General features: G+C 52.1%; 2 protein-coding genes across 6 annotated transcripts; both read right to left on the minus strand.

The window, feature by feature from the left end:
* Window positions 1-1,645: 1,645 nt before the first annotated feature.
* Window positions 1,646-8,305, minus strand: Ogfr (opioid growth factor receptor). 2 transcript variants are annotated; one of them, XM_057781973.1, is made up of 7 exons: window positions 8,098-8,305; window positions 6,535-6,603; window positions 5,999-6,077; window positions 4,856-4,934; window positions 4,199-4,265; window positions 3,715-3,863; window positions 1,646-3,129 (listed from the first exon to the last, which is right to left on the minus strand). In XM_057781973.1, exons 1-7 carry the CDS (start codon window positions 8,236-8,238, stop codon window positions 1,959-1,961), a joined length of 1,755 nt encoding a protein of 584 aa, XP_057637956.1. In that variant the 5' UTR covers window positions 8,239-8,305; the 3' UTR covers window positions 1,646-1,958. The 2 variants fall into 2 exon arrangements, with proteins under 2 accessions (XP_057637956.1, XP_057637957.1); XM_057781974.1 differs by lacking the exon at window positions 8,098-8,305 and adding an exon at window positions 7,817-7,935.
* A 4,050-nt stretch (window positions 8,306-12,355) lies between these two features.
* Mrgbp (MRG domain binding protein) lies at window positions 12,356-15,924 on the minus strand. 4 transcript variants are annotated; one of them, XM_057780938.1, is made up of 5 exons: window positions 15,713-15,924; window positions 15,175-15,296; window positions 14,097-14,178; window positions 13,713-13,787; window positions 12,356-13,200 (listed from the first exon to the last, which is right to left on the minus strand). In XM_057780938.1, the coding sequence occupies exons 1-5, from the start codon at window positions 15,858-15,860 to the stop codon at window positions 13,055-13,057; spliced, it is 573 nt and encodes a 190-aa protein (XP_057636921.1). In that variant the 5' UTR covers window positions 15,861-15,924; the 3' UTR covers window positions 12,356-13,054. The 4 variants fall into 4 exon arrangements, 2 of the variants coding, with proteins under 2 accessions (XP_057636921.1, XP_057636920.1); XM_057780937.1 differs by having other exon boundaries at window positions 12,356-13,345; XR_009057726.1 differs by having other exon boundaries at window positions 13,147-13,200; window positions 13,713-14,178.
* Window positions 15,925-22,941: the final 7,017 nt, after the last annotated feature.

Here is a 22,941-nt window from a genome sequence, read left to right on the forward strand (position 1 = left end):
ACAGGACATGGCAGAAGCTCCAGCTGCAGGCAGGGATCACATGACAGAAATGAACAAAGCAGATAAGGGAGAAAGAGAGAGAGAGAGATGGGGTGGGGGGGGGTGAGGGAGGAATGGCCCCAACAGAAGCTGTGGCTTTCACCTGCCAAGTGAGGTAGCAGGAGATTCTCCTTCCAGTATCAGGCACCCCACTGCCTTCTCAGCCCTGCAGCGGGAGTTTGTGAATGAACACAAACTGAGGAAGCCTTGACCCGGGGAGAGAGCAACTCAGGCAGCAGAAGCTGCAGTTGGGGACCGTGCACGCCCACCCACATGGTCTGGGACTAGGGTGTCATGGCTCCTGTAAAGGACCTCCTACCTGACCCAGGTTCCTCGGGGCACCAGTCCAGGTCTTCCTGCCCCCTCAGCTTCCAGCATGTGGCACAGCTGGCCTTTGGGTTGGGTCTGGGGAGCATTTCTGGCACTTGAAACAGGGTTTGTCTTCAGCACCCTCACACCCCCAGCCTCACATCCTAGACCTCTCAGGTCCAGGCCGCCCAGCGCTTGCCTTGGAGCTGCGCAGAGCTGAAGCTTTATCTACCTGTTTTGGAACACTATTGTCCTGAAAGTCAAGTGAGTCAAAACGGCCAGCCACTCCTAGAGCCTCTCCTCACTTTTTTTTTTTTTTAAAGATTTTATTTATTACATATACAATACAGTGTTCTGCCTCCATGTATGCCTGCATGCCAGAAAAGGGCACCGGATCTCATTTTAGATGGTTGTGAGCCACCATGTGGTTGCTGGGAATTGAACTCAGGACCTCTGGAAGAACAGTCAGTGTCCTTAACCTCTGAGCCATCTCTCCAGCCCCCCTCTCCTCACTTTCAAGTGTTGATATTCCCCATCTGACCTGAGTCTCAGCCATTTAGTCAAAGATGCCTGGACACTCCGAGAGGGACCCCAGCTGGAGTAACGAGATGCCTTATCTCCATCTCAGAACATCTATTTCCATTTCATGATGGAAGCCTCACCAATGAGCCAAACCACAGCTGAGGGTCCGGAGGCCCACAGCCTGGAGCTAACCTTGGGAGGGCACTGTCCACAGCATCATACAGTGACCTTGTCAAGAAATGGCACCTGACTCCTATGTCCAACTCAGGGAGAACTGTGATTCTCTCCCCCAGAACACCCAGGACTGGACTTGGTTGCCAACTCATTTGCACTGAGACATGTGTGGCCCTCTCCTCAAGGTCCACAAAACTCCTCACGTGACAGATAGGCACCGGGGAGCTAGAAGGGGGAAAAGCCCCAGCAGAGAGAAGCTGCAGTGGAATGCCAGTCTGATAGGCCACATCCAGCCCCTAAAGATCAGCGGAGAGGGGCATGACACCCGCACGGTCCCCAGCCCACCCAAGAGAGCGATGTACCAGGTGACAAGCCGCAGGAAAAGTGCTGCTGATCAAACGCTGTATTCAGGAAGGCTGTATGCAATTTTAGGATAGGTCTCTTTACGGCACCTGTGCCCAGAAAGAGCTGTGCAACCAGTATCTGCCAGGCTCTGTACGGGCAAAGCAGCATGTGTGTGGCACTGGCCAGGCTGCTCTCAACTTGGGGGAAGAGGACAGTCTAGAGGAAAAACTCACAGAACCCACAGGCAACCAAAAAACAAAGTCTAAAGAGTTTATTCAGAAAAGGCCTCACTTGGCACCAGATTAAGAAAAGAGAGGCCCCTCCCCCGAGACCCTTAGGATCTGTTCACAAACACTGGGCTCAGAGGGCAGTGGGGGAGGACACAGCGAGGTAAGGAGGGTTCTGAAGGCCATGGCCTTCCCTGAGGGCAGGGCCTCAGTCCCCCTGGTGGCTGCTTCAGTGGCCACCAGGGAGAGGCCAGCACTGTGGGGCACCAAGAAGAGCCAACAACAGGGCTCTGGGACTCAAGACAACCCCTGCAGTGGGTAGAGTAGGACTGAGATGCACCTCTAAGGCTTTGGGGGTTCAGCAGAGGTCCCCATCCCTGCCAGCTTCTCTGACTCACCCACTGAGACTTCTGTGGTGTCAGGGTGTTCCACCAAGTTCCCAAAGGTACCTTGCTCTATCCCCACCTGGCTTTCTGGGTCCTCTGACCCCACCTGGCTTTCTGGGTCCTCTGACCCCACCTGGCTTTCTGGGTCCTCTGACCCCACCTGGCTTTCTGGGTCCTCTGTCCCCACCTGGCTTTCTGGGTCCTCTGTCCCCACCTGGCTTTCTGGGTCCTCTGACCCCACCTGACTTTCTGGGTCCTCTGTCCCCACCTGGCTTTCTGGGTCCTCTGTCCCCACCTGGCTTTCTGGGTCCTCTGGCCCATTCTCATCTTTTTGGGCCTCAGGACACTCTGAAGGTGTAGGAGGCAGGGTAGGGCATAACGTATCGGTGCTATGGTTACTGGCTACTCCATCACCTTCAGTCCCTTCCTCCACCTTCCTACGTTTTCTTACCTCATCAGTCACCCTGGCCCCGCGGATAACAGGACAGGGCTGTTCAGCCTCCCTAGGTTCCTGGCTGCTAGGGCTGAGGGCACACCCCTCAAGGTTGTGGACAATTTTCTCTACCTGAGGATCTGCCTCCCGTGGGATCTGCTCCTGCCTGTTTCCCTCCAACTTTCTCTTCTTGCTCTCTTTGGGGCTCAGTGACTCAGCCTCACCCCTCTGGTCCCCATCCAAGGTTCCCACATCATCTTGGGGCTTTGTGCTCAGCAGTGAGGGATCCTCAGTTGTTTCCCTGTCCCCACCCAGGTTCCTTCCAGATCCATAGGTCCGACCCCGTGTGCCAGCCTCTTGGAAGGGGTTTCTGGAGCCCTCATCCTTATCTGTCTGCCCTAGTGCCGTGAGTGGCCGGGGCCTGAATCTCCGCAGCTTGTCATGGGGCCCCCAGACAAACTGACAGCGTGGCTTGAAGTGCTTCCAAGCAAAGTGCACCAGCTCGCGGCGCTGGCGCCGGCAGCGCACAGCGAACAGGAAGTAGTCCAGGGCACTCTGGCGCACGCTGGGTAATTTGTTCTCCACCAGTGTCTCCTCCAGGAAGAAGCGGACCAGCGGTGCCTGGTAGTGCGCTAGGCCCAGCTCACCCAGTGACTTGAGGATGCGCGTAATACGCAGGTTGTTGTGGCTGTGGCTGTCAAAGTGGGTAACAAAAGGTTTTTGTCTTTGTTTTGTTTTGTTTTTGAGACAGGGTTTCTCTGTATTTTTGGAGCTTATCCTGGAACTAACTCTTGTAGACCAGGCTGGCCTCGAACTCACAGAGATCCGCCTGCCTCTGCCTCCTGAGTGCTGGGATTAAACATGTGCACCACCACCTCTGGTGGTGACTGGAGGTTGGATGGAACTGGCCCTGGGATACAGATCTGGTCAAGGCATCCCCAGATGGCTTCATCTCAAATTTCAGGGTCTTCTCAGGCCCCCACCTGGGAAAATGGCCTGTGTACCCCGGACCTATGGACAGGATCTGCACATCCTGTCTGGGAAACACAGCTGAAAGCTAGAAGGGGCTGATGGCAGACCAGAGTGACTGGGATGTCTGCATGGATGGAGGGATGAAAACTCCCAAGCCAAGGGACTGGTTCCTTATAATCCCACAACCCCCGCCACATGGCGGACCTGTACACTGTGGCTGTATTAAGCTTCTCTGCTGGAAGCCCAGTCCCAGATACTAAAGGGGAGCAGCAGGGATGAGAGGATGCCAGCAGGGCCCCGTGCTCACCTGTTCAGGTTGTGAAAGCGTGACACGAAGTTCTGTGCACGGCAGACTGCACCCGTGTCCCGGTCCTTAAGTTGGATCCCATAAAAGCCCAGCATGAGCTCATAGGCCTGGACAAGACGCTCTTTGACCTCCATGGAGCTTTTGAATGCCTAGAAAACAACCCCCTGGGGGCTCAGTTGACCCTCACTGGTCACTAGGCCATGGGCCTTCCCTTAGGCTGACTCAGCCTCCAAAGACGAGGTGACATCAGGAAAGCTGTCACCTGGCACAAGGCATTCCTTGCTGTCCCTGTCCAGGGCCTCCCGACCCTTCTTTCTGCTACTCAGCCTCTAAGGGATGCCCCCTTTCTGTGATGTCCCCAACGGGCGGCATCATTCCTATCAGGCAGACTTCTATATGACAAAGGGGCACCTTTGTCAGTGACCTCTCTGCAGGCAGGGGTAGCTCTCCTAACGCTCCAGCTGGGCCCAGGAAGGGAACTTACGTCAATCTCCTTGAGTGTGAGGGGCTTGGCGTGCCAGTTCACTCCCGGTTCCCTCAGAGGAAACAGCCTGTGAAGACAGTGAGGATACAGGTACTTTAGTATCAGGCAGCAACTCCTTGTCCTGAATTCAGTGCCTCCCTCTCATCCCTGGGGGGCACTGGCTGGCATCTGTCTTATCCAAGTAACTGGGTAAGGATGGCAGTCAGCCGAGAGCAGTTAAGGTGGCCGCTTGGTGTGTAGTGTAAAGTCAAAATGGGCAAGACCAGTGTGTCTGTCACTTCTGGGGAGCAGCGTTTTCTTTCCTATGCCTTCCTCGTCCTCAATCCTGTAGAGTTACTGCCACAGTGTGCGCCATGCCAAGAGGACATTGGGAGCGGTCATGGGAGCGACCCTCAGGCAAGGGATGTGTACTTGGCAGGAAAGGCTGCTGTGTGGCACCTCACTCGAGCCTTGCTGAAACCAAGGCAGGTCGCTCCAGCTGCCCACAGGCCTGCACACCGCCCCAGAGCCCAACAACAGGGACACTGACTAGGGTCCCTGTCACATACATATAGGCTCCCGGAAGGAAGGAGTGCTTCAGACACACCTAAGCCTAGACACCACACGGCAGCTCCCATCCAGGAGACCAGGCGCCCCCTCTCCCTAGGTTCCACTCACCACTGGATGTAGGAGTGATTCTCTTCAAGGAGCTCATAGTTGTCTTTCCAGTTCTGAAGAATTTCCTCAATGAAAGAACCTGGAAGTCCCATGGGGAAAAGTCAGCTACAGAGGCCTCTGTGACACAGCTCAGGGGACAGAGTTATGTCAAAAATCACTGCCTACCCTCTATTGCTTTAGGGTTCACAGGACTCAGCAGAGCTACCCATAGCTCATCAAATACAAAATGTGCTAGTTTTAGGTAACTTGGCCCACTTCTGTATGTGAGGGGTACAATATTTCCTCTCTGGGGTGGGCATCTATGTGTGTGTGTGTGTATATGTGTATGTATGTGTATATGTGTGTATGTATGTGCATATATCTGTATATGTATGTGTGTATATATGTGCACATATATAGGTGTGCATGTATTTACGTGTGTATGTGTATATATGTATGTGTACGTGTGTATGTATGCATGTGTGTGTGTATATATTTACTATCAGCTAGGAAGCTAGGAAGAAATCCCCATAGAAACCGAGCCTGGAACAGGGTCTAGGGAAGGTGTCTTTGAAGGCCAGACAGCAAACACCTCAGCTATGTAGCTGCATGGCCTTTTCCATGCTACAGCGAAAGAGTAACTGTGTAAATGGATGGGTGTGAGCAGGCACCACAAAACTTTACTTATACCATTTAGTTTCAAATAACGCTTATGTCACAAAACAGATATGGCACCTCAGGTCTATAATTTCAGTACTTGGGAGGCTGAAATGGGAAAATCTTGAGTTTGAGACCAGCCTGGCATACACAGAAAGACCATTTTAAAACCTCGAAAGCTTACTCTCTGGCCCCTCAACCTAAGCTCCAATCCCCTTGGCAGCTTCAAGGGGGCACTGCAGAGACATTTGAAAGCCAAAATTGGCTGGGCGGTGGTAGCGACGGTCTTTAATCCCAACACTCAGGAGGCAAAGGCAGGCGGATCTCCGTGAGTTCGAGGCCAGTCTGGTCTACAAGAGCTAGTTCCAGGACAGGCTCCAAAGCTACAAAGAAATCCTGTTTTAAAAATGTAAAAAAAAAGCCAAAATTGGACTGAGGACAACAGACAGCCTAACAGAATGGACAACTGGCCAAGGGCAGAAGGGCTGGAGCTGAGTGAGGAGGTACCGTTTGGCTGGAAGCAGATCTCATTCTTGTAGAAACTCAGGTTGGACATGTCGCCATTACAGTCTTGATCTGCCAAATCCTGAAGAGCCAGAGAAAGGATGGGTGAGGATTCATTAGAAACGAGCTGTCTCTGGGGGCTCCCAACTTACGCAGACCCCAAAGGTCAGCTTGGGGTCTTCTCTGTGAGCAAGGGTAGGTTTAGAGGACAGTACTACCTTCAGCCCCCTACTCCCCTTCTGTACCTCAAAAATACCACAGGGGTTGCCAGTACTCATGGGTTCAGAGGAGAGATTGAGGTGATCCCCTGTACCAGCCAGGGAGCCCGTGTGAGCACTGAGTCACGTGTTCTGTCAGAACACGGTCCCTCATTTTAAAGCTACTCTCTGAGGCTCAGGTAAGACAACATGCTCTATCACCCATGACTGGGGGAAGGGCATGGATCTGTACAGACAATGAAGAACACACCCCAGAACCCAAAGCTGGAGTTTCAGCAGGCCAGGGGTTACTCTACTTGGGTAGGAGCCATGTGTACCTACCGGATAGTTGTGTCGGTACCTTTGCATGTCCTGCATAGCTCGCCAGTTTCGGTACCCTGTCATCTTGAGCTGAAGAGAGAATAAAAGGAATAAGTGACCTGGAAAGTGTCCAGGATGAAGGCAGCAGGGCTTGGGCCAACCACCATTGAGCTCTAGGCAAGAGGAATGGGTACTTCTGGTTTTTTCTTCTGGTCTCCACCCACCCGTGTCAGGGGTTCTGAGAAGGCTGATCCAGACAGTAGAGAAACACACCATGTCAACACAGAGGAACTGGAGTAGCCTCAACTACCACTCCTGCCTCTCTCAGGACTCCCCTTTTCTCCTTAGGGTGCTTTGGCCCAGGCTAGCCTGCATACTTCCAAGGTGTGCATGGCTGGTGCTTTTCTGTCCCCAGGCCCCAGCTGCATGTCCTTTCTGGTCTGCTGGCCAACCTTGTTTGGGTCTAAGTCCTGTGTGTCCCCCTTCCCTGAGTACTACAGTATTTTCCCCCACACTATGCTATGAGTGGTCACTGGGCTGTATCCCCAAGGGCAGCTACTTTGCCAGCCACAGTCTCAAGAGAAAACCCAGATGCCTCTGGACGGGTCTGATGGGTGGGGATGAATGAGGCCCCTTCCTTGCACACCCATGCTCCTCCCTGGCTTAATGTGATGAAAGACACTATGCCTCCAAGCTAGGGCTGGCTGTTTTGTTTTGTTCGGTTGGTTGGTTTTTGGAGACAGGATTTCTCTGTGTAACAGTCCTAGCTGTCCTGGAACTAGCTCTTGTAGACCAGGCTGGTCTTGAACTCACAGAGATCCACCTGCCTCTGCCTCCCAATTGTTGCTGGGATTAAAGGCGTGCGCCACCACCGCCTGGTGGGCCTGGCTTTTAGTGACTACCCCTTCAGATATGATCCAAGAGCTTTCAAGGGGAAACAATTCCTATCAGGGCCTTTGGACTTTATCCAGCCTCAGCTTCGTTCCATTGTAGTCAGGCAGAGGCCTGCGCTGGCCTGCCTGGAAGGCCGGCCTGAGAGCCTGCCTCTCCAGATTCTGGGCCACCTTCCCAAAATAGCAGACACCCAGAGATTGTAGCAGCGGAGAGAATGGTCATAGTCCTTACTCTCATTTTCTAGGCTTACCACTAAACCCGAAACCACAGTTATTTATAACCAGCACAGCGCATCTTACAGAATGACACTGCGACTTATTTGCTGGTTGCTACAAAAGTATACCCGGAGACGAGCTCTTGATGGCAACAAAAGTTACCAGAGCTAGAGGCAGACAAGACAGTCCCCTACCCCAGGTCTCCTAGGCCGGGGTCGCTTCCGAGCCCGTGGAGTCCGTCTGCAGTTGGGGGGGCCGAACGTGGGGCGGAGGAAGGACAATCAGAGGAAAGGCCACCCACGCAGGACGGGGACCTGGGGCGCTCTCTGACGTCACCCACGCACGACCCCCCCATCAGTCGCTGCCCTGACGTCACCGGCGCTCGGTCCGACACGGCCTGGGCCCGGCGCCCCCTCGAGACAGCGGCCAGGGCCAGGCGCTGCCGGCCTGGTGTCGCCCTGTCGCCCTCCTGCACCTGGAACACGCCTGGCCGTGTCTCCTCCGCGTCGCCGTCCTCGTCGCCCGTGTCCGCATCGCCCGTATCATCCGCCTGGCCGTCCTCGCCATCCTCCTCGCTCTCGTCCTCCCAGGTGGAATCGCAGTTCAGGTCGTCCATGCTCGAGAGGCACGACCCGCTTTCCGCGGAAAGGAAAGTGAAAGAGGAGGAAGCGCGGAGGCGGGGCGGCTCCAGGTCCCGCCCACCGCTCAGTTTCCGCCGTTACGCGAGGTACCCAGACACCCTGGGAGCTGGGCGCGAAGAGGAGGCAATCCCGGCGAAGGGCAACCCCTGGAGGCTGTGCACCGGGGATCCCTGCCCCCCACCGTCTCCCGGAGGATAGAGGGAGGCTTCTCCCCAGCCCTGCGGGAAGTGCCTCTCTGCCTGCTGTGAGGGCTGCTGGGTGCTGGTCTCTAATCTTGGTTGAGCTATCTAACTGCGGTATCCTCTGTCTGGATTCTGTGTCCATAATAATAGCTCACTCTGTACGTATTTGTGTGTAGCTGTTTGGATGCACATAGACACCAGACATCGGTGTTGAGAATAGCTCCTCAGTAGCGTTGTCCACCCTATTGTTTTGAGACAGGGGCTCTTTCACTTGGAGCTTACAGATTCCGTGAGGCTTGCTTGCTATCCAGCAAATTCCAGGGATCCTACTGTCTCTGCCTCCCCAGCACTGGAATTACAGGTATAAGCCACCAACTCCAGCTTCTAGGCTGTGCTCAATCGCAGGTAATCTTATGCTTGTAAGGCAAGGCATTTAAAACAATAACAACAACAAAACATTTGAGCCACGTCTGTACACCCCTCTGCTTTCTGAAAGAACAATAGTGAACGCCTGAAGCTATGGGAGTTCTGGAAACCCGCTAATGTCCACTGCAAATTTCCTGGGATCATGTGGATAGGTAGCCCTTGGGTGTTGGAATTCCACTGCCGACTGTGGCCACAAGTCTGACCTCGTTAAGTGACATACTGTTTGAGACGAGATAGGGAAAGTTAAGGAGACATGAATGGGATGCAGGAGAAAGGACCCTCATTCCAGTATGGTTGAAGTTTCTCACCAGTTGAGAGGAATTCTAGGACAGTTAATAAAATTTTTTGAAGACTACCTACATAGAGAAAATATTCCTTTTATATAACCATACCCCAAATAATATATTATATATATTTAAAGCCAGGTGTTGTGGCACACTGTTTATTATGTATAGTGTTCTGCCTGCATGTATGCCTGCAGGCCAGAAGAGGGCGCCAGATACCATTAAAGTTGGTTGTGAGCCACCACGTGGGGGCTGGGAATTGAACTCAGGACCCCTGGAAGAGCAGCCAGTGTTGAGCCATCTCTCCAGCCCACCCCCCAATATTAAAATAGTAATGATTGTACTTCAGGCTTATGTTATATAACCTTCAAGTGTGGCCTTACTCCTTGACCAGATGTGAATCTGTAATTCTCTGGGAATCTCACAGTAAAAATACATTGTCTCTAGTGACTGTCCAGTACACAATAGAGACTATGGAATGATCTGTTAAGTTCTCTAGCAACTCCTTGAGTTAAACTTCAGAAACCACCACAATTGGACTGATTGACAACTGTAGAGACACATATGCCATTTTCTCTTGAGAAGCTCGTCCACTTGGATGTGCTCTGCTTTTCCCAAACACCTCTATCAACCCATGTGCCTCACACCGACTCACCCTGTGAAGTCAAGAATCCTGGCTTTATCTGAGTGATCTCTGAAAGAACTCATGGACCAGCAGAACGATCAGTGGGTAAAGGCACTTGCCATCAAACCTGGGAACCTGAACTCATTCCAAGGGACCCACATGGTCAAAGACAAGAACTGACTGCTAAAAGTTGTCCTTGACCTCCTCATGTACTCCTACACAAATACAAACGCACATTAAGTAAATAAAAATGTAATAAAAAAAAAACCCACATTTCCAGTGCTGTAGGTGCAGCATGGAACTGTCTGACCTCCGCCCCACTGCTTCTGATACCAGCCCTGCTCAGGCTGGACCTGGTTAAACGCTTTGTTGGCTTTGATGGCTTTAATCTCAGCACTCGGAAGGCAGAGGCAGGCGGATCTCTGAGAATTCAAGGCCAGCCTGGTCTACAGAGCGAGTTCCAGGACAGGCTCCAAAGCTACACAGGGAATCCTGTCTCGAAAAACCAAACTGAAACAACAAAAACAAAACACGTTTTTAGATAGGGAAGCTAAAGGTGGGGTGTTAGTGGGTGCTGGGGACATCTCCTCAAGGTTTGGCCATCCCTTGGATGGACAACATCCACCCCTAACTGCCCCAGAAAGTTCAAAGATCGACATGCCATGGGCTGATAACAATATCTGCACAAGGCAGTGGCTGCCTGCACAAGGCAGGTGCCAGTGCAGCAGCTGCAGACCCATGCTGTCAGTGTTAAAGATACCGACACCGGTGTCTGTTGCAGACACGTTGAATTGCCTGTTAGCTGCTTTTGAGAGTCTGCCACATGCTGCTCTTTCCTTGAGTCTTTGGTCTGAAAATGCCCAGGGTGGCTCAGTGCTGCCTTACCTACAAGGAGAGTCAAAATATTTCCCCGAGTCATGAAGAAAAGGAGAGTTCTGTCCACATAGGAGGTAGTACTACTTGCCTTGAGCTTCACAGGTGTCTGGCTGGGGTGAACTCAGGTTAGAAGTCCTTTGGGAATAACAAGTTACAGCCCTGTTATTTTGCCTTTTCTGATTCCCCCACTACCATAAACACTTTGTAGCCTGCTGTTGCTACTCAGTATTCTTGTTTTCTGTGCAGAATCCACTCCTGGTTCCCTTCTCCACCACCTCTGAGCCAGACTGGGAGAGGTAGGACCACACCTACCTGAAGGATCCATCCTGAATTATCTCCCTATGCTTTACAGAATAGGTGTCCTTGTGGTCCCGTGCGTCCTTAACAAAGGATGCCATCTATGGTGCAGGTCATCAGTCTCAGCACCAGTGTGGCTTTTCAGTTATTAAGTCTGAACTTTTGTTCAGCCATTTCCTTTTGTTTTGCAGCTAGTAGCACTCTTGTATCTGTACATGGCACCCTTGCCTCCTTTGCACTCTGGTTTCCTTCTCAGCTCTTGTTGGTAGCTTATTCTTGGTTAGGGGTGCACAGATCCCAGCCTAGGCCAGGGGAGGGTAAGCAGAACTCCAGGTTATACTGCCAGGCTGTGACATACTTCATGCCAGCAGCATGACCTAGACCCCCCCTCGTGTGTGTGTGTCTGTTTTTTCAAAACAGGGTTTCTCTGTGTAACAGCTCTGGCTGTCCTGGAATTCACTTTGTAAACTAGGCTGGCCTCAAACTCACAAGAGATCTGCCTCCCTCTGCCTCCTGGGTGCTGGGATTAAAGGTGTGTGTCACCACTGCCCAGCTACCTAGATCTCTCTTAATGGACACAGGGACTCAGGAGGGCAGCAGGTTTGAGACAATATGGCCAGAATGGGACATTGAGTCATTGGGTGAAGTCTGCTGTCGGAACAAACTGCTCAGGACAAATGTCTTGACCTGACCCTCCTGCTGCTCTCGTGCCCCTAGATTGTTCTCAGGTGGTTTTAGAAGAATGAACCTGACGGGAGAGAAGACTGTCTTCTTGATCAAAACCCATTGCTCCTCAGGGGCACTGTCTGCTCCCCATTTGTCCGGCTAGTGGTGGATTCAATAGCAAGGCTTCTCCCACCAAATAAGACTCCAGTAGTGAACACTGGGCATAGAGTGGCCCCAAGCCAGTTCCCCAAACATGCTGTAACACTGCTTTCCCTGTCTCTTGCACTGGGACATATATGTCACCGTTCCAGGTCCGAGCAGTCTATAGTATCAGGGTGTCATCTCAGTAGGCTCCTCTTCCGCCCTATCCCAGGAGGCAGGAAACTGTTATGACCTTGTCCAGGCCCTACAGAAGAGAGGACAAGACAGGAGCCTAGATGAACTCATCTGTATCCACTCAAGATGCTTTCAGCGCCAGGGAGGGACTAGTGGTTTATTCCTGGTGACCCACCTGTCCTGACTAGGAGTGGCAGTGGGCTGGTACAGGCAGCAGCCTTGGGTCTAACGCCAGACAGCAGCTGGGCAGGTAGTGGTGAGGGCTGGGGCTAGTCTGTGATGCCGGGAAGCTGTCTAAGTGCATTCTACCGCTATGAATCTTGTGAGGAGTCCTTTCCTCTGTAGAAAACATCTATTTTAGCAGCAAATCACACAACTGCCAAGATGATTTTTTTTTAATGATTTAATGTTTTGCAAATGAAAGTGTACTTCAACCATCAGGCCAGTGGCTCTTCAGTCTGATGGCTATGCCTTTATTCCATGTCCTTAATTGGTCTTTTCCAAGTTACTAAAATTACAAAAATAACCGCTAAAAATTCTGTATCTGGCATATAAAAATGGGGCCAGAGGTATCTCAGTAGTTACCTTAAAACATCTCAGAAAAAACACATCACAAGTTTAACTTCTGCAGTATTTTTCTTCATACAAAACACTAGTAAAATAGGCTTCTTAAAAATTAAATAGTGAAATACCAACCAAATTATATACATTGTTACAGTACAAGTGAATGAGGCAAAATATCCAGTTCTGTTTCCCAGATGGGGGAGGCCTTCTGTGCACAGTGTGCTGGGTGAACTCCAAAGACACCTTTTTCTGATGCTGGTGCACACTGGAGCCGCACAGGACAAGCAGATGCAGAGTGGGCATCCAGGGAAGATGGGTGGCTCCCTCGTCTAAGGGCAGTGAGGGTGGCCGCTTATTGCTTGCTGACTCTCGGTCCTCTGGTCCGATGCATCTGCTCCTCTCCACACATTGTGGGCACAGAGGGAACCAACCAGGAGAAAGCAAGAGGCTGGCTCAGAGGCTTCACCATCCAAGCAGAGTGGACGCTGGACCCATCAGGTGCTCTGAAGGTCTGCTGACACAGGAGAAGCCCCCACTAGCATCTCTGCGGGATGGTCACATTCACCCAGGGCCCTGAGAACAGGCAGTGAGGGCTTGCAGCATTGGAGAATCGCTGTGGCCGCCTGGGGCTGAGGTGTCTATGTTCGGCGCCTCTTGGCAGCACTGGGGCTGGAAGGATTGCTGTTGGCAGTCAGGACCTTGTCAGTGACCCGGCTGCGTTTCCGCTTGTCTGCCCCTTCTTTGCACCCCAAGTCTGAGGAGTTCCTCTCCTTGTCTTTGCTGGATTTTTCTAATGCTCTCCCCAAGCTCCCTGAAGATGAAAAAACTGAGAAACAAAATCATTTGGCTGAAAACAATATACAAAAACTCCTTCCGTTTTCCTGTTCAGCTAGGGGATCAGATGCTCATCAGGCTCTTTGCCCCTAATGTCCCCTAGGGAGGAGGCCTGCACAGCGGGGCTGCAAGAGAAACCTAGTCTTTCTAGGGGTCTCCTGAGCACACCCTGATGCTACCAGGTTTGGCCTTAGTCTGAACACTTGGTCCCTCCTGCCTAAGGGGATCCGCACTGAGTTCATCTTTAAGTGGATCCTCCGTCCCTCAGATCCCACGGCTTCCTGATCTCACTCTGCCTGAGGCAGGTTTCAGGAGTGAGGAGATAGGGGTCTGTGCTCCAAAGGGCATTCCACACTTACCATCATCAGCCCCACTGTGGGGGTCCACATCCTCCTTCATCTCCTCCTTCATTTCCTCTTCAATGACCACTTTTCCTGTGGAGGAGACAGCTGCCGTTCACTGGAAACCCACGGTGGTGGCCAGCGCTGGGGGACGGTCTGGCCATGACTGCTTCCGATTCTCGCTGCCCACACAGGCCTCGGCGTCCATCACGAGATGGCATCCATCAGGAGACTGCCTTTGAGCACCGCTCTCCCCAGCCCTGGGCTCCCAAAACCTCCCAGGTGCCACTGGAGGCGGGGTCTGAGCAGGATCCTTCCACCTCCCTGGAGGCCCCAGACCTCCCCACCTTTGGCCTGGTCCGGCTTTTTTTATTCCCAGCCCTGATGGTGGCCGCGTCTCACCTTCTCGGACCTCCTGAATGATCTCATCGGGAAGGACAAAGTTCCTCTCTGGGTTTGGGAATGGAAGAATCTCAGACTCGTGCTGCCGGCACAAAGCATTTTGTATTTTCAAGAAACAGAAAACAGGATGTCAGCGCACTAAGACGCACGGGAGGAGCAGGCTGGAGGCTGGTTGCTGAGGGGCTCCTTCCTTCGGTTTGCAGAGTCTACCTCAGCTGGGCTTTTCGAATGATTAGGGAGGCCCGGGCTAGCATCAGCCCAGTGAAACCAGGACAGGATCAGGTTCATGCAGCCAAGAGGACCCTGAAGACACGGCAGCCCTGCTGATACGCACACCAGGACCTGACCTGGCTCACTATGGTAGCATCGCACCAGGACAGTGTTCTCCAGGGGCACTGTGACCACAGGCGCCTCCAGCTCCACCCATCCTGGTACCTAGTTAACCGCCTGTCAGACACTATAGACAAATCTAACCAGCGCGGTTACCAGTTACCCTGCATACCTGTCACACATTGCCAGCTCTCTGGTTACCTAGGTTCCCACAGTCACAGCTACCGATAAGCTCTATGGGGAGGACTGTGTCTGGCCCCCAGAGAGGAAGCACCTAGGTTCCCACCAGACACAGCTACCTCTACGCTCTATGAGGAGGACTGTGTCTGGCCCCCACAGAGGTAGCACCTAGGTTCCCACAGACACAGCTACCTCTAAGCTCTATGAAGAGGGCTGTGTCTGGCCCCCACAGAGATATCAAATTCACCTCCGTGGGACTCAGGAACGGTCACCCTCCACCTAAAGCACTTAGTATTTTTTCACTATGGCTGATGCTTCTCTCTGCACCTACCTATCTCCCTGGACCACCCCAAATCTAAAGCAGGTTCCTAGTTAGTGCTTTTCACAGCAGGGCCTGAGCTTTCCTGAAGGAGGGACCTCGGCTACTGAGGTCGCATCTGCTCTGCATAGCAAGCCCCCAAGTGAGCAGTGGGCTCTGTCCTGTACCGCAGCTGATCCTAGGAAGACAGGAATGCGAGGTTTGTCTTCACCTTCAGCCCCCAAATGGGTGGGCCACGGTCCAACTCACCAGTGCCTGCATGTCGTACATAGTGCTCAGATGGTCCCAGATGACCTTGGATGGCACCTGGCGCCCAATGTTCTGGCTGAACTTGTCTCGAATACAAATCATGTGGAAGTGCCGATTCACCCCTGCCAGGCAGGACAGTGGGTTAAGGGACGGGGCGGCACCTCTGTGCAGAGAGCATGGATGCCGGAGGGGCAATAGGAGATGGCAGGTGGTGGTGGGGGGGGAGTTGCAGGAGTCAGGTGTCAAAGGGGATAGAGGTGTCACAAGGCAAGTGGGTGTTCCAGGGACAAGGGTGTACAGCAGGCGGGTCCAGGTCAAGGGGTTGCAGAAGCGGGGAGAGTGGAGGCATTCCCTGGGGAAGGAGTGTCTCAAGGACAGGAGTGTCCCCAGGGCGAGGGCTTCTCGGGCAGGAAAGTCATGGGGTCTCGGATTAGCAGGGCACCCCGAAATGGGAGGTCCCATCCCGGGAGAGGTCGCAGGCTCCGCCCGCCCGCCCGCCCCACCCCCACGCGGGTGCGCGGCGCCGCGCGGCGCTCACCGACAGGCTTGTGGCCCAGCATGGCGTGGAAGAGGCACACCTCCACCTCAGGGCTCCACACTACCGTTTCTTCGGCAGGGCTCGGGGCTGCCTCGCCTGGGCCCTTGTCACCTGGGGCGCCCGTGCCGCCCACCTCGGCCTCCCCCATGGCCGCCGGCGAGCAACGAGCTCCCGGCGAAAGGAGGCTTGCTACAGGCTCCGCGCAGGCGCACTCGATGCCGAGGGCGCGCACTCGCCGGGCTCGGGAACGCCGGGCACCCGCGTCCGCGCAGGCGCAACAGAGGCTGGCTTCCGGTGTCGGCACCGCCCTCTGATGTCCAATCCTTTCCCTGCCTTCGACTCATCTAGCGAGGGAGAGGGCACCAGCTGGGCATGGTGGCACAGTCCCTTAATCCCAGCACTCGGGAGGCAGAGACAGGAGGGTCTCTGAGAGTTCCAAGCCAGCCAGATCTGCAAAGTTAAATATGTTAAAAGATGAAAAAGATCCCGCTTCACCTGAGATGATGTCTTGGAAAAGAACTCGGGTTGGTTGCATAGCCAAAAGTAACACGTGCCAAAAGTGAGAGGCTGTGTCTCCCCCGCCAGTGATAAATTATACAGTATGTAAATTACATCTCAATTAAACAGTTTAAAGAAAAAAAACAAAAATCAAGTTAGAGGCTAGTGAAGTGGCTCATTCAATAGAGATGCTTATAACCCAGGACTGATATCTGGAGCTCCACCCCTGGATCCTGGAGGGGCAGGAGAGAACCAACTCCCGAGAGCTGTACACTAACCTCTATATCTATACCATGGTATGTGCACACTTGCGCACACCCCCACACACCCACCTCCACACACACCATAAATAAAAATAAAAGCCCAACAACCAAACCTTGTAGAAGTGAGGCTCTGCTTATCTTTGGCCTGGGTGCGCGTGACAACCCAGGAGTTCAGTGCTTCCTGGCATCGGAAATCTGGGTCCTGCCAGCGTTGCTATCTACTTCTGCAGAGATGGGTTGGTTGATTAATTCAGACTGTCAGATTTCAGGCAGGCATTAGTTGCTGGTCTGGTCACAGGATTGGGCGGGGCCAAGGGCTGGGCCGAGTAGCCTTAAGAATGTGGTCCCTCCTTGCAGTCTGAGTCACCCCAGTCAGCTGTGCATGGGCCTTCCCTGACACCCGTAGGGTGTCTCTCATCCCTCGGCTATACCCTCCACGTTCAGGCTTCAGGCTGCTGCCTCTCAGCAGTGTGAGTGAGACACTGAGATCTTTGTAAGACCGTTTCCTTTGTGCCAGGAGCCGCTGTATTCCTAGACTCTCGTACTGATAAGAATCGTCTCCTGGGTGCCACTGGCCTTGGAATCCAGTCCTGGCCCTGTACCTGCCCTTCATTCAGGCCTGAAACTAGACAATGCTCATGATAGTGAGCAGGGTACCGTGGAGGGTGCAGGCTCTGACCAGCCTCATTGTCTGGGACAGCTCAGGACTCAGAGCCAACCAGCAGTCTGTAGCCAGGTCTCAGCTTTCCCACTGTGGAGGTGTGGCTGGGAGAAGAGCCCCCACAATGCCATGGGGGAATATGGCCCAATGAAACTTCGTTAGGGGCCTGGGGTCACTGCTGCCATGTGGAGCTGTAATGCACCTGGGAGTCTAAGACCACACAGAGCCTGCACCCTTGCCTCTGTCTGCCTGGCATGCAGAATTTAACTTAATTATTTTAAGGCTTGGGTGAAGCATAGTTATCACTGTGACCTGCCTTAAATAGGTCCCCAGCCTGAGACCCCCCCCCCATTAAATGCCCAGGAGCAGGTGTTCAGAATAACATCCTGGTTATTCTCTGAATACCTAGGGCATGGGGGACCCTGCCGCTGGCTGCTTCTGGCTGTGGTTCGCCATAGTCTCTCCCCCCAGGTAGGATCCTCTTTCAATCTGGAGTGTCTCCTTCCACAGGAAGCTTCCTTTGTGTGACTCTCAGCGTCCTCTATCCTAGCCGGTCCTCCGTTCTGTGTGGCCCGTGTCTACCACTGCGCTCAGACATGGCATCTGCAAACACTTGACTGTCATCCAGCCATACCCTGGAATGTGATCAGACTTGATGCCTGTATACAGGGTGGATGCTGTAGGGGAGAAGAATGTCTTCCTTCTTTTCTTCTGTGAAGCCGCAGTAGGTCTCTGCAGAACAGACTCCATGCCAGGTAATAGGAAGAAGCTGAGTACTGAGGTCAGCCATTAGGACTCTGCCTACTGTCTCATGAGCCATCTGGCTTCCTGTTTTCATGAACAGAAGAGACAGCTGGAGCCAGACACATGTAGGACTTGTATCCAATCCCATAAATTTAAGAGGAAGCCGTACTTGTTCATTTTGTAGCTCTCCTGTGGTTGCTTTCTAACAAGGAGCTGTAGAGAAACTTCTAGCCCTTGGCTGTGTGTGTGCTCCTGCAGCCTGGGTTCCTGGGTGTCCAGCGAGTCATCCCAATACAGTAAGTAACTTCAAGGTAAACTCATACCCGTGGGGAGCTGGGAGGCTCCTCTGAGTCTGTAGACGAGTCCCTTTGGCCCGGAGCAGGTGTCTGAGCTGCACTTCACCCACTGTGGAAATCCCTGGTGTTCTTTGCTTACGTTTGTCTGCTCTGTGAGGTTGTCAGTCACTTCCAGAGGGCCAGGACTGTGACTGGCTTCATAGCATAGCTCTTTACTTCCCAGAGGGGGTCAGCACTTAAAGTGGACAGTGATATCTGCTGATGGGTTCCCTAGCCATCTGGTCAGCCCTTTCCTCATTTGTTGAGGTCTCTGCTGCTCAAGGTGGATATGAGTGCTGGGATTCTTGATCCCAGGGGTGGAGGGTTCAGACTGGGCTCGGATGAGAAACCAAGTCCCTAAGAAGGCTTTCCTTGTTTGATGAGTATGCCAGCCTTACAGTTTATACACCAGTCTTGTATAAGCTTGACCAGTGTGGACTACTCCCCAGACTACCTTTGGGTTTCAACCAAGTATCATCTCTTTCTATTTATTCATTCAAGTTCTTACGTATCCCAGATTGACCTCGAACTCACTAAATGGCCAGAGATTGCCATGCACTTAGACCCTCATTCTTTCACTTCCTTGTTGTGATCCAGCTTCCCTCACTCCCCTGACCGGCAGGGGAACTTCCTTGTGGTCTGTAATTGACAAGGATGTTTGTGTTCTTTCTGGCTGGTGAGTCTCCACAGAAGGAGTAGAGGTATAAAAGGTTGCTGGGCAAAATAAAGGTTGCTGTTCTTCCACCTGAAAAGAAGCCTCCGTGTCTCAATCCCGGCACCACCCCCCAACCCTCCAGTCCCCCAACCCCCCACCCCCACCCCTGCCAGTCTTGGCTATCCAGGCTGCGCTGGCCGCAGCACTTCCTAAGTGGAGGCTAACAGGTGTGTACTGATACATATGTTGGGGATCGAGTTCGGGGATTCATGCAGTCTACCAACGAATGTCATCTCCCCCGAATGACATTTCTGGTCTGAGGATCTGATGGTGGTGGTCATTGCTAACAAGAAGGAGCCTGCCCCCACTCCCAAAGGAACATTTAGCTCTCGGGCACAAAAACTGGATCCAGTGGGAGGAATATTTGTAAAAGCTCGGGGCAGATGAAGCCTTTTGTTCACCTGCCTTTGGCCACACTATCTCCCTGCAGACTGCATTTCTGCAGTAGTGAAATTTCCCACAGCATAGCTGGCCCCATTCTGCTCCCTTACAGAATTCTGGAGATTCAGGACTCTGGAGGACAGTTGTGCGTTGGAGTCAATCTACCTGTAGATCCTGTTCACATGTGTTCATCTGATGACCATGGACTGTTCTCTGGGCCTAGCCTGAACATATGCACACTGAGAACAGCAGTGCTATTTTCTGCAGGCTGTGGAGCACTGGAAGCAGGGAGCCTAGAGCTAAGCGGCCATCAGCTAGGACCTGGACTCTCCAGTTCAGTCCCAGTCCTTTCCTTTTGGGATTGCAACCAGGAAGGAAACCCATGGTCTGATTAGCACAGCTCAGCTCCATCTCCGCTATCTTCCTGTTCATGGTAAGTTGATGTGATTAAGGACCTATGTGATTACTTCCATTCTTCTCAAAGCTGTTTGTGGTCTTTGAAAGTCATGGCTTCCCTGGACCTACAAAGGCCATCAGGTGAGGAGGACCTGCTGCAGTCAGGCTGCCGAGTCTTGCCTGTAGAGGGCGCTGTCCACCAACTCTTTGGATGCAAACCTCCGTTCTAGCTTTGAAATCTGCCAGCAGAGCCCAAGGGAGGGGGCTCGCCTGAGTCAGTTGGGCGTTTTAACAGAACCCAGCTCTTCAGAAGGGGCCCATGAGGGATTTCCACAGGGTATGGCTTGTTTTAGGGGGTGAAAATTCAGGACCACTTTGGGACATGCTACCCCTTGGCAGTGTTGTTCTGAAGGTCAAGTGGGGTTGTAGTTGAGGCTCAGCTGATCCTCATCTTTGTTTTCTGATATTGGGAAAAATGAGAGCTTCCTGTCTGTCTGTTGTCCCCGTGAGTGCCAACCAACACCTCTGCCACAATTCTTCGTTATCATGAACCACGCCTGGCTGGCAGAACCTTTGTCTAGATGGTGAGGAGCAATTTAGAGAGCCAAGCAGCTTTGTCCAGGCCCTGACCTGCCCAGCTGAGGGATGGGGAAGAGGTCTTTGCTCACGTGGCCAGTGGTGGCATCTGCCAATGAATATTATATCACTAAACTTTATAGGAAATCTTAAAAGTGGTGCCCTTACTGGTTTCTGGAAGATGGGGAAACTGAGGCACAGGAATGTTGGGTAAATGGGTAAGGGAGGCAGGTTTCACAATGTGCCTGAACACCAGCTGTTCTCTGTTCTTGAGGAGGTGAAGCCAGACTTGTTCTCCATGTTTGCTGTCTGGATGACTCGCCCTTCTTTCTGTCTCCAGTAAGCCCTGCTGGTTTCCCGTGGATGGAGAGGTACAGGCTGGCCAAAGGCAATGGGAGCAGGATTGAGGTTTGCAGCCTGCCCTGGGGGGAGACTGCACAGGAAGATGCTCTGCCTGGGATGGAGCTAGTAGCTCGGGATTTGACCACAGCGTGAAGGCAGCTGTCATGGTCGCAAGGGCCTTCCTCTCGGCCACTCAGGGTCCTTGATCTTAGGATGTTTATTGATGTCAACTTTTAACATTACTCGTGACTCAGCCAAATGTCAGCAATAGCTATGTCCATGAGGCTTCCACCCCCTCCTATGTCGTAACATTAAGGTTTTCCATTGTCTGGTGGGGAGGAGTTCCTTTATTCCCATCTCGGATCCCTGGAGCCCTGAGCAATTATGACTTTCACATTGGAGGACAGTGGTGCCACTGTCACTCCTGTGGGGGCTGTGCCTGTGTTACTAATCATTTCAGTCTCAAGTACTTCCAATGCGACCAAGAAGGGCTGAATGTGTCTTCGAAAGGATTGACATGCCCTCCCATTAATCTGGCTTTCAGAGGTCAGTTCTGCTCTCTATGAACCAACAAAGATAACAATCAGTGTTCTCTTTGCAGAAGCAATTCTTTTTACAGTCATGAGGAATCACTCTGAGATGGTTTAGTCAGTACAGCGCTTGCCATAAAAGTGTGAAGTCCTGAGTTTGACTCTTAGGATCCACATTAAAAAAGGGAGGTGGGCCAGGCGGTGGTGGCGCACGCCTTTAATCCCAGCACTCGGGAGGCAGAGGCAGGCGGATCTCTGTGAGTTCGAGACCAGCCTGGTCTACAAGAGCTAGTTCCAGGACAGGCTCCAAAACCACAGAGAAACCCTGTCTCGAAAAACCAAAAAAAAAAAAAAAATAATAATAATAATAAAATAAAATAAAAAATAAATAAAAAGGGAGGTGGGGCATGCTGGTGCAGGTCTTTAATCCCAGCACTCAGGATGCAGAGGCAGGCGGATCTCTGTAAATTCAAGGCCAGCCTGGTCTACAAAGTGAGTTCCAGGACAGCCAGAACTGTTACACAAAGAAACCTTCTCTCAAAATAAATAACTAACTCCAAAGCCACAGAGAAACCCTGTCTCGAAAAACCAAAAAAATAAAATAAATAACTAAAACTAGCTAACTAAACTAACTAACTAACTAACCTAACCAACTAAGTGACTAACTGAATGGTGGTATTCATCTGTAATCCCGGTGCTAGAGAGGTTGAGTCAGGCAAATTCCTGGGCCTTTGTGGTGGAGCCTCATCTAAGTGGAGGACCTCCAGGCCGGCCAGTGAGAGACCTGCTTCAAGAACAAGTTGGATGGTTTCTGAGGAATAATAGGAGGTTGTCCTCTGGCCTTGACACTTTCTCTCTCTTATAAACAGATATGTGAATACACATGCACACACACACACTGGACATAGCTCCTTTGTGAATCCAGCTTCCAGAGGTTAGCTTTGTTCTTTCCTAGAACCAACCCAGAGAATGGCGGTCTTCTCTTTGCAGAAGGAGCTGTTCTTTTTATAAGAAGGAGCGCTCTGGGTGGATCTCTGGGAGTTCGAGGCCAGCCTGGTCTACAAGAGCTAGTTCTGGGACAGGCACCAAAAGCTACAGAGAAACCCTGCCTTGAAAAACCAAACCAAAAAAAAAAAAAAAAAAAAAAAAAAAAAAAAAAAAAAAAAAGAAGAAGAAGAAGAAGAAGAAATGCTCTGATACAAAGTTTCTTAGTTTCTTCTGCACCAGCACAATCCTCGAGGCAGCTCTAGGACATCACCACTTTACTGTGAGTCTATGAAATCTGAGGATTGGGGCCATGGGTTGACTTGGAGGATACAAACTGCACTCAAGTGAGGACAAATCCGAGATGAGGAAATGTCAATCAGCCTCCCCAAGTGGCACTGTGGTCAAAAGCTGACATTTCAGGCAGGAGAAAGGCATTATGAGTGTTTGGATGAAAGCAAAGTGGCCAACAGTCCCCAAAGAACTTGAAGCCAGCTCTGGTTTACTCTGCCCCTTTTCTTCTTCCTAAGGGTCTCCCTCTTGCCTCTTGTGCTGGCTGGTTTTTTATGTCAACTTGACACAAGTTAGAATCATCAGAGGAAGGAACCTCAGGATTTGAGAAAATGCCTCCATGAGATCCAGCTGTAAGGCAACTTTTCATTAAGTCATCAGTCAGGGAGGGCCCAACCCATGGTAGGTGATGCTGTCCCTGAGCTGTTGGTCCTGGATTCTCTAAGAAGGTGGGCTGAGCAAGCCATGGGGAGCAAGCCAGTAAGCAGCACCGCCCATAGGCTCTGTTTCAGC

Source organism: Chionomys nivalis, chromosome 9 (assembly GCF_950005125.1).
Source record: "Chionomys nivalis chromosome 9, mChiNiv1.1, whole genome shotgun sequence".
Taxonomy (NCBI): domain Eukaryota; kingdom Metazoa; phylum Chordata; class Mammalia; order Rodentia; family Cricetidae; genus Chionomys; species Chionomys nivalis.

Bases quoted from the DNA above. Each gene is read 5' to 3' on its own strand.
- Ogfr (XM_057781973.1), bottom strand. From the start codon at position 8,238: ATGGACGACCTGAACTGCGATTCCACCTGGGAGGACGAGAGCGAGGAG. The intron at 4,935-5,998 runs GTACCTCCTCAC...TGGGACTTCCAG, and splicing joins GATCTGCTTCCAGCCAAACG to GTTCTTTCATTGAGGAAATT. The intron at 3,864-4,198 runs GTAAGTTCCCTT...GTTGTTTTCTAG, and splicing joins TCACACTCAAGGAGATTGAC to GCATTCAAAAGCTCCATGGA.
- Mrgbp (XM_057780937.1), bottom strand. From the start codon at position 15,860: ATGGGGGAGGCCGAGGTGGGCGGCACGGGCGCCCCAGGTGACAAGGGC. The intron at 14,179-15,174 runs GTGAGTTGGACC...TTGTGCCGGCAG, and splicing joins TGTACGACATGCAGGCACTG to CACGAGTCTGAGATTCTTCC. The intron at 13,788-14,096 runs GTGAGACGCGGC...TCTCCTCCACAG, and splicing joins CATTCAGGAGGTCCGAGAAG to GAAAAGTGGTCATTGAAGAG.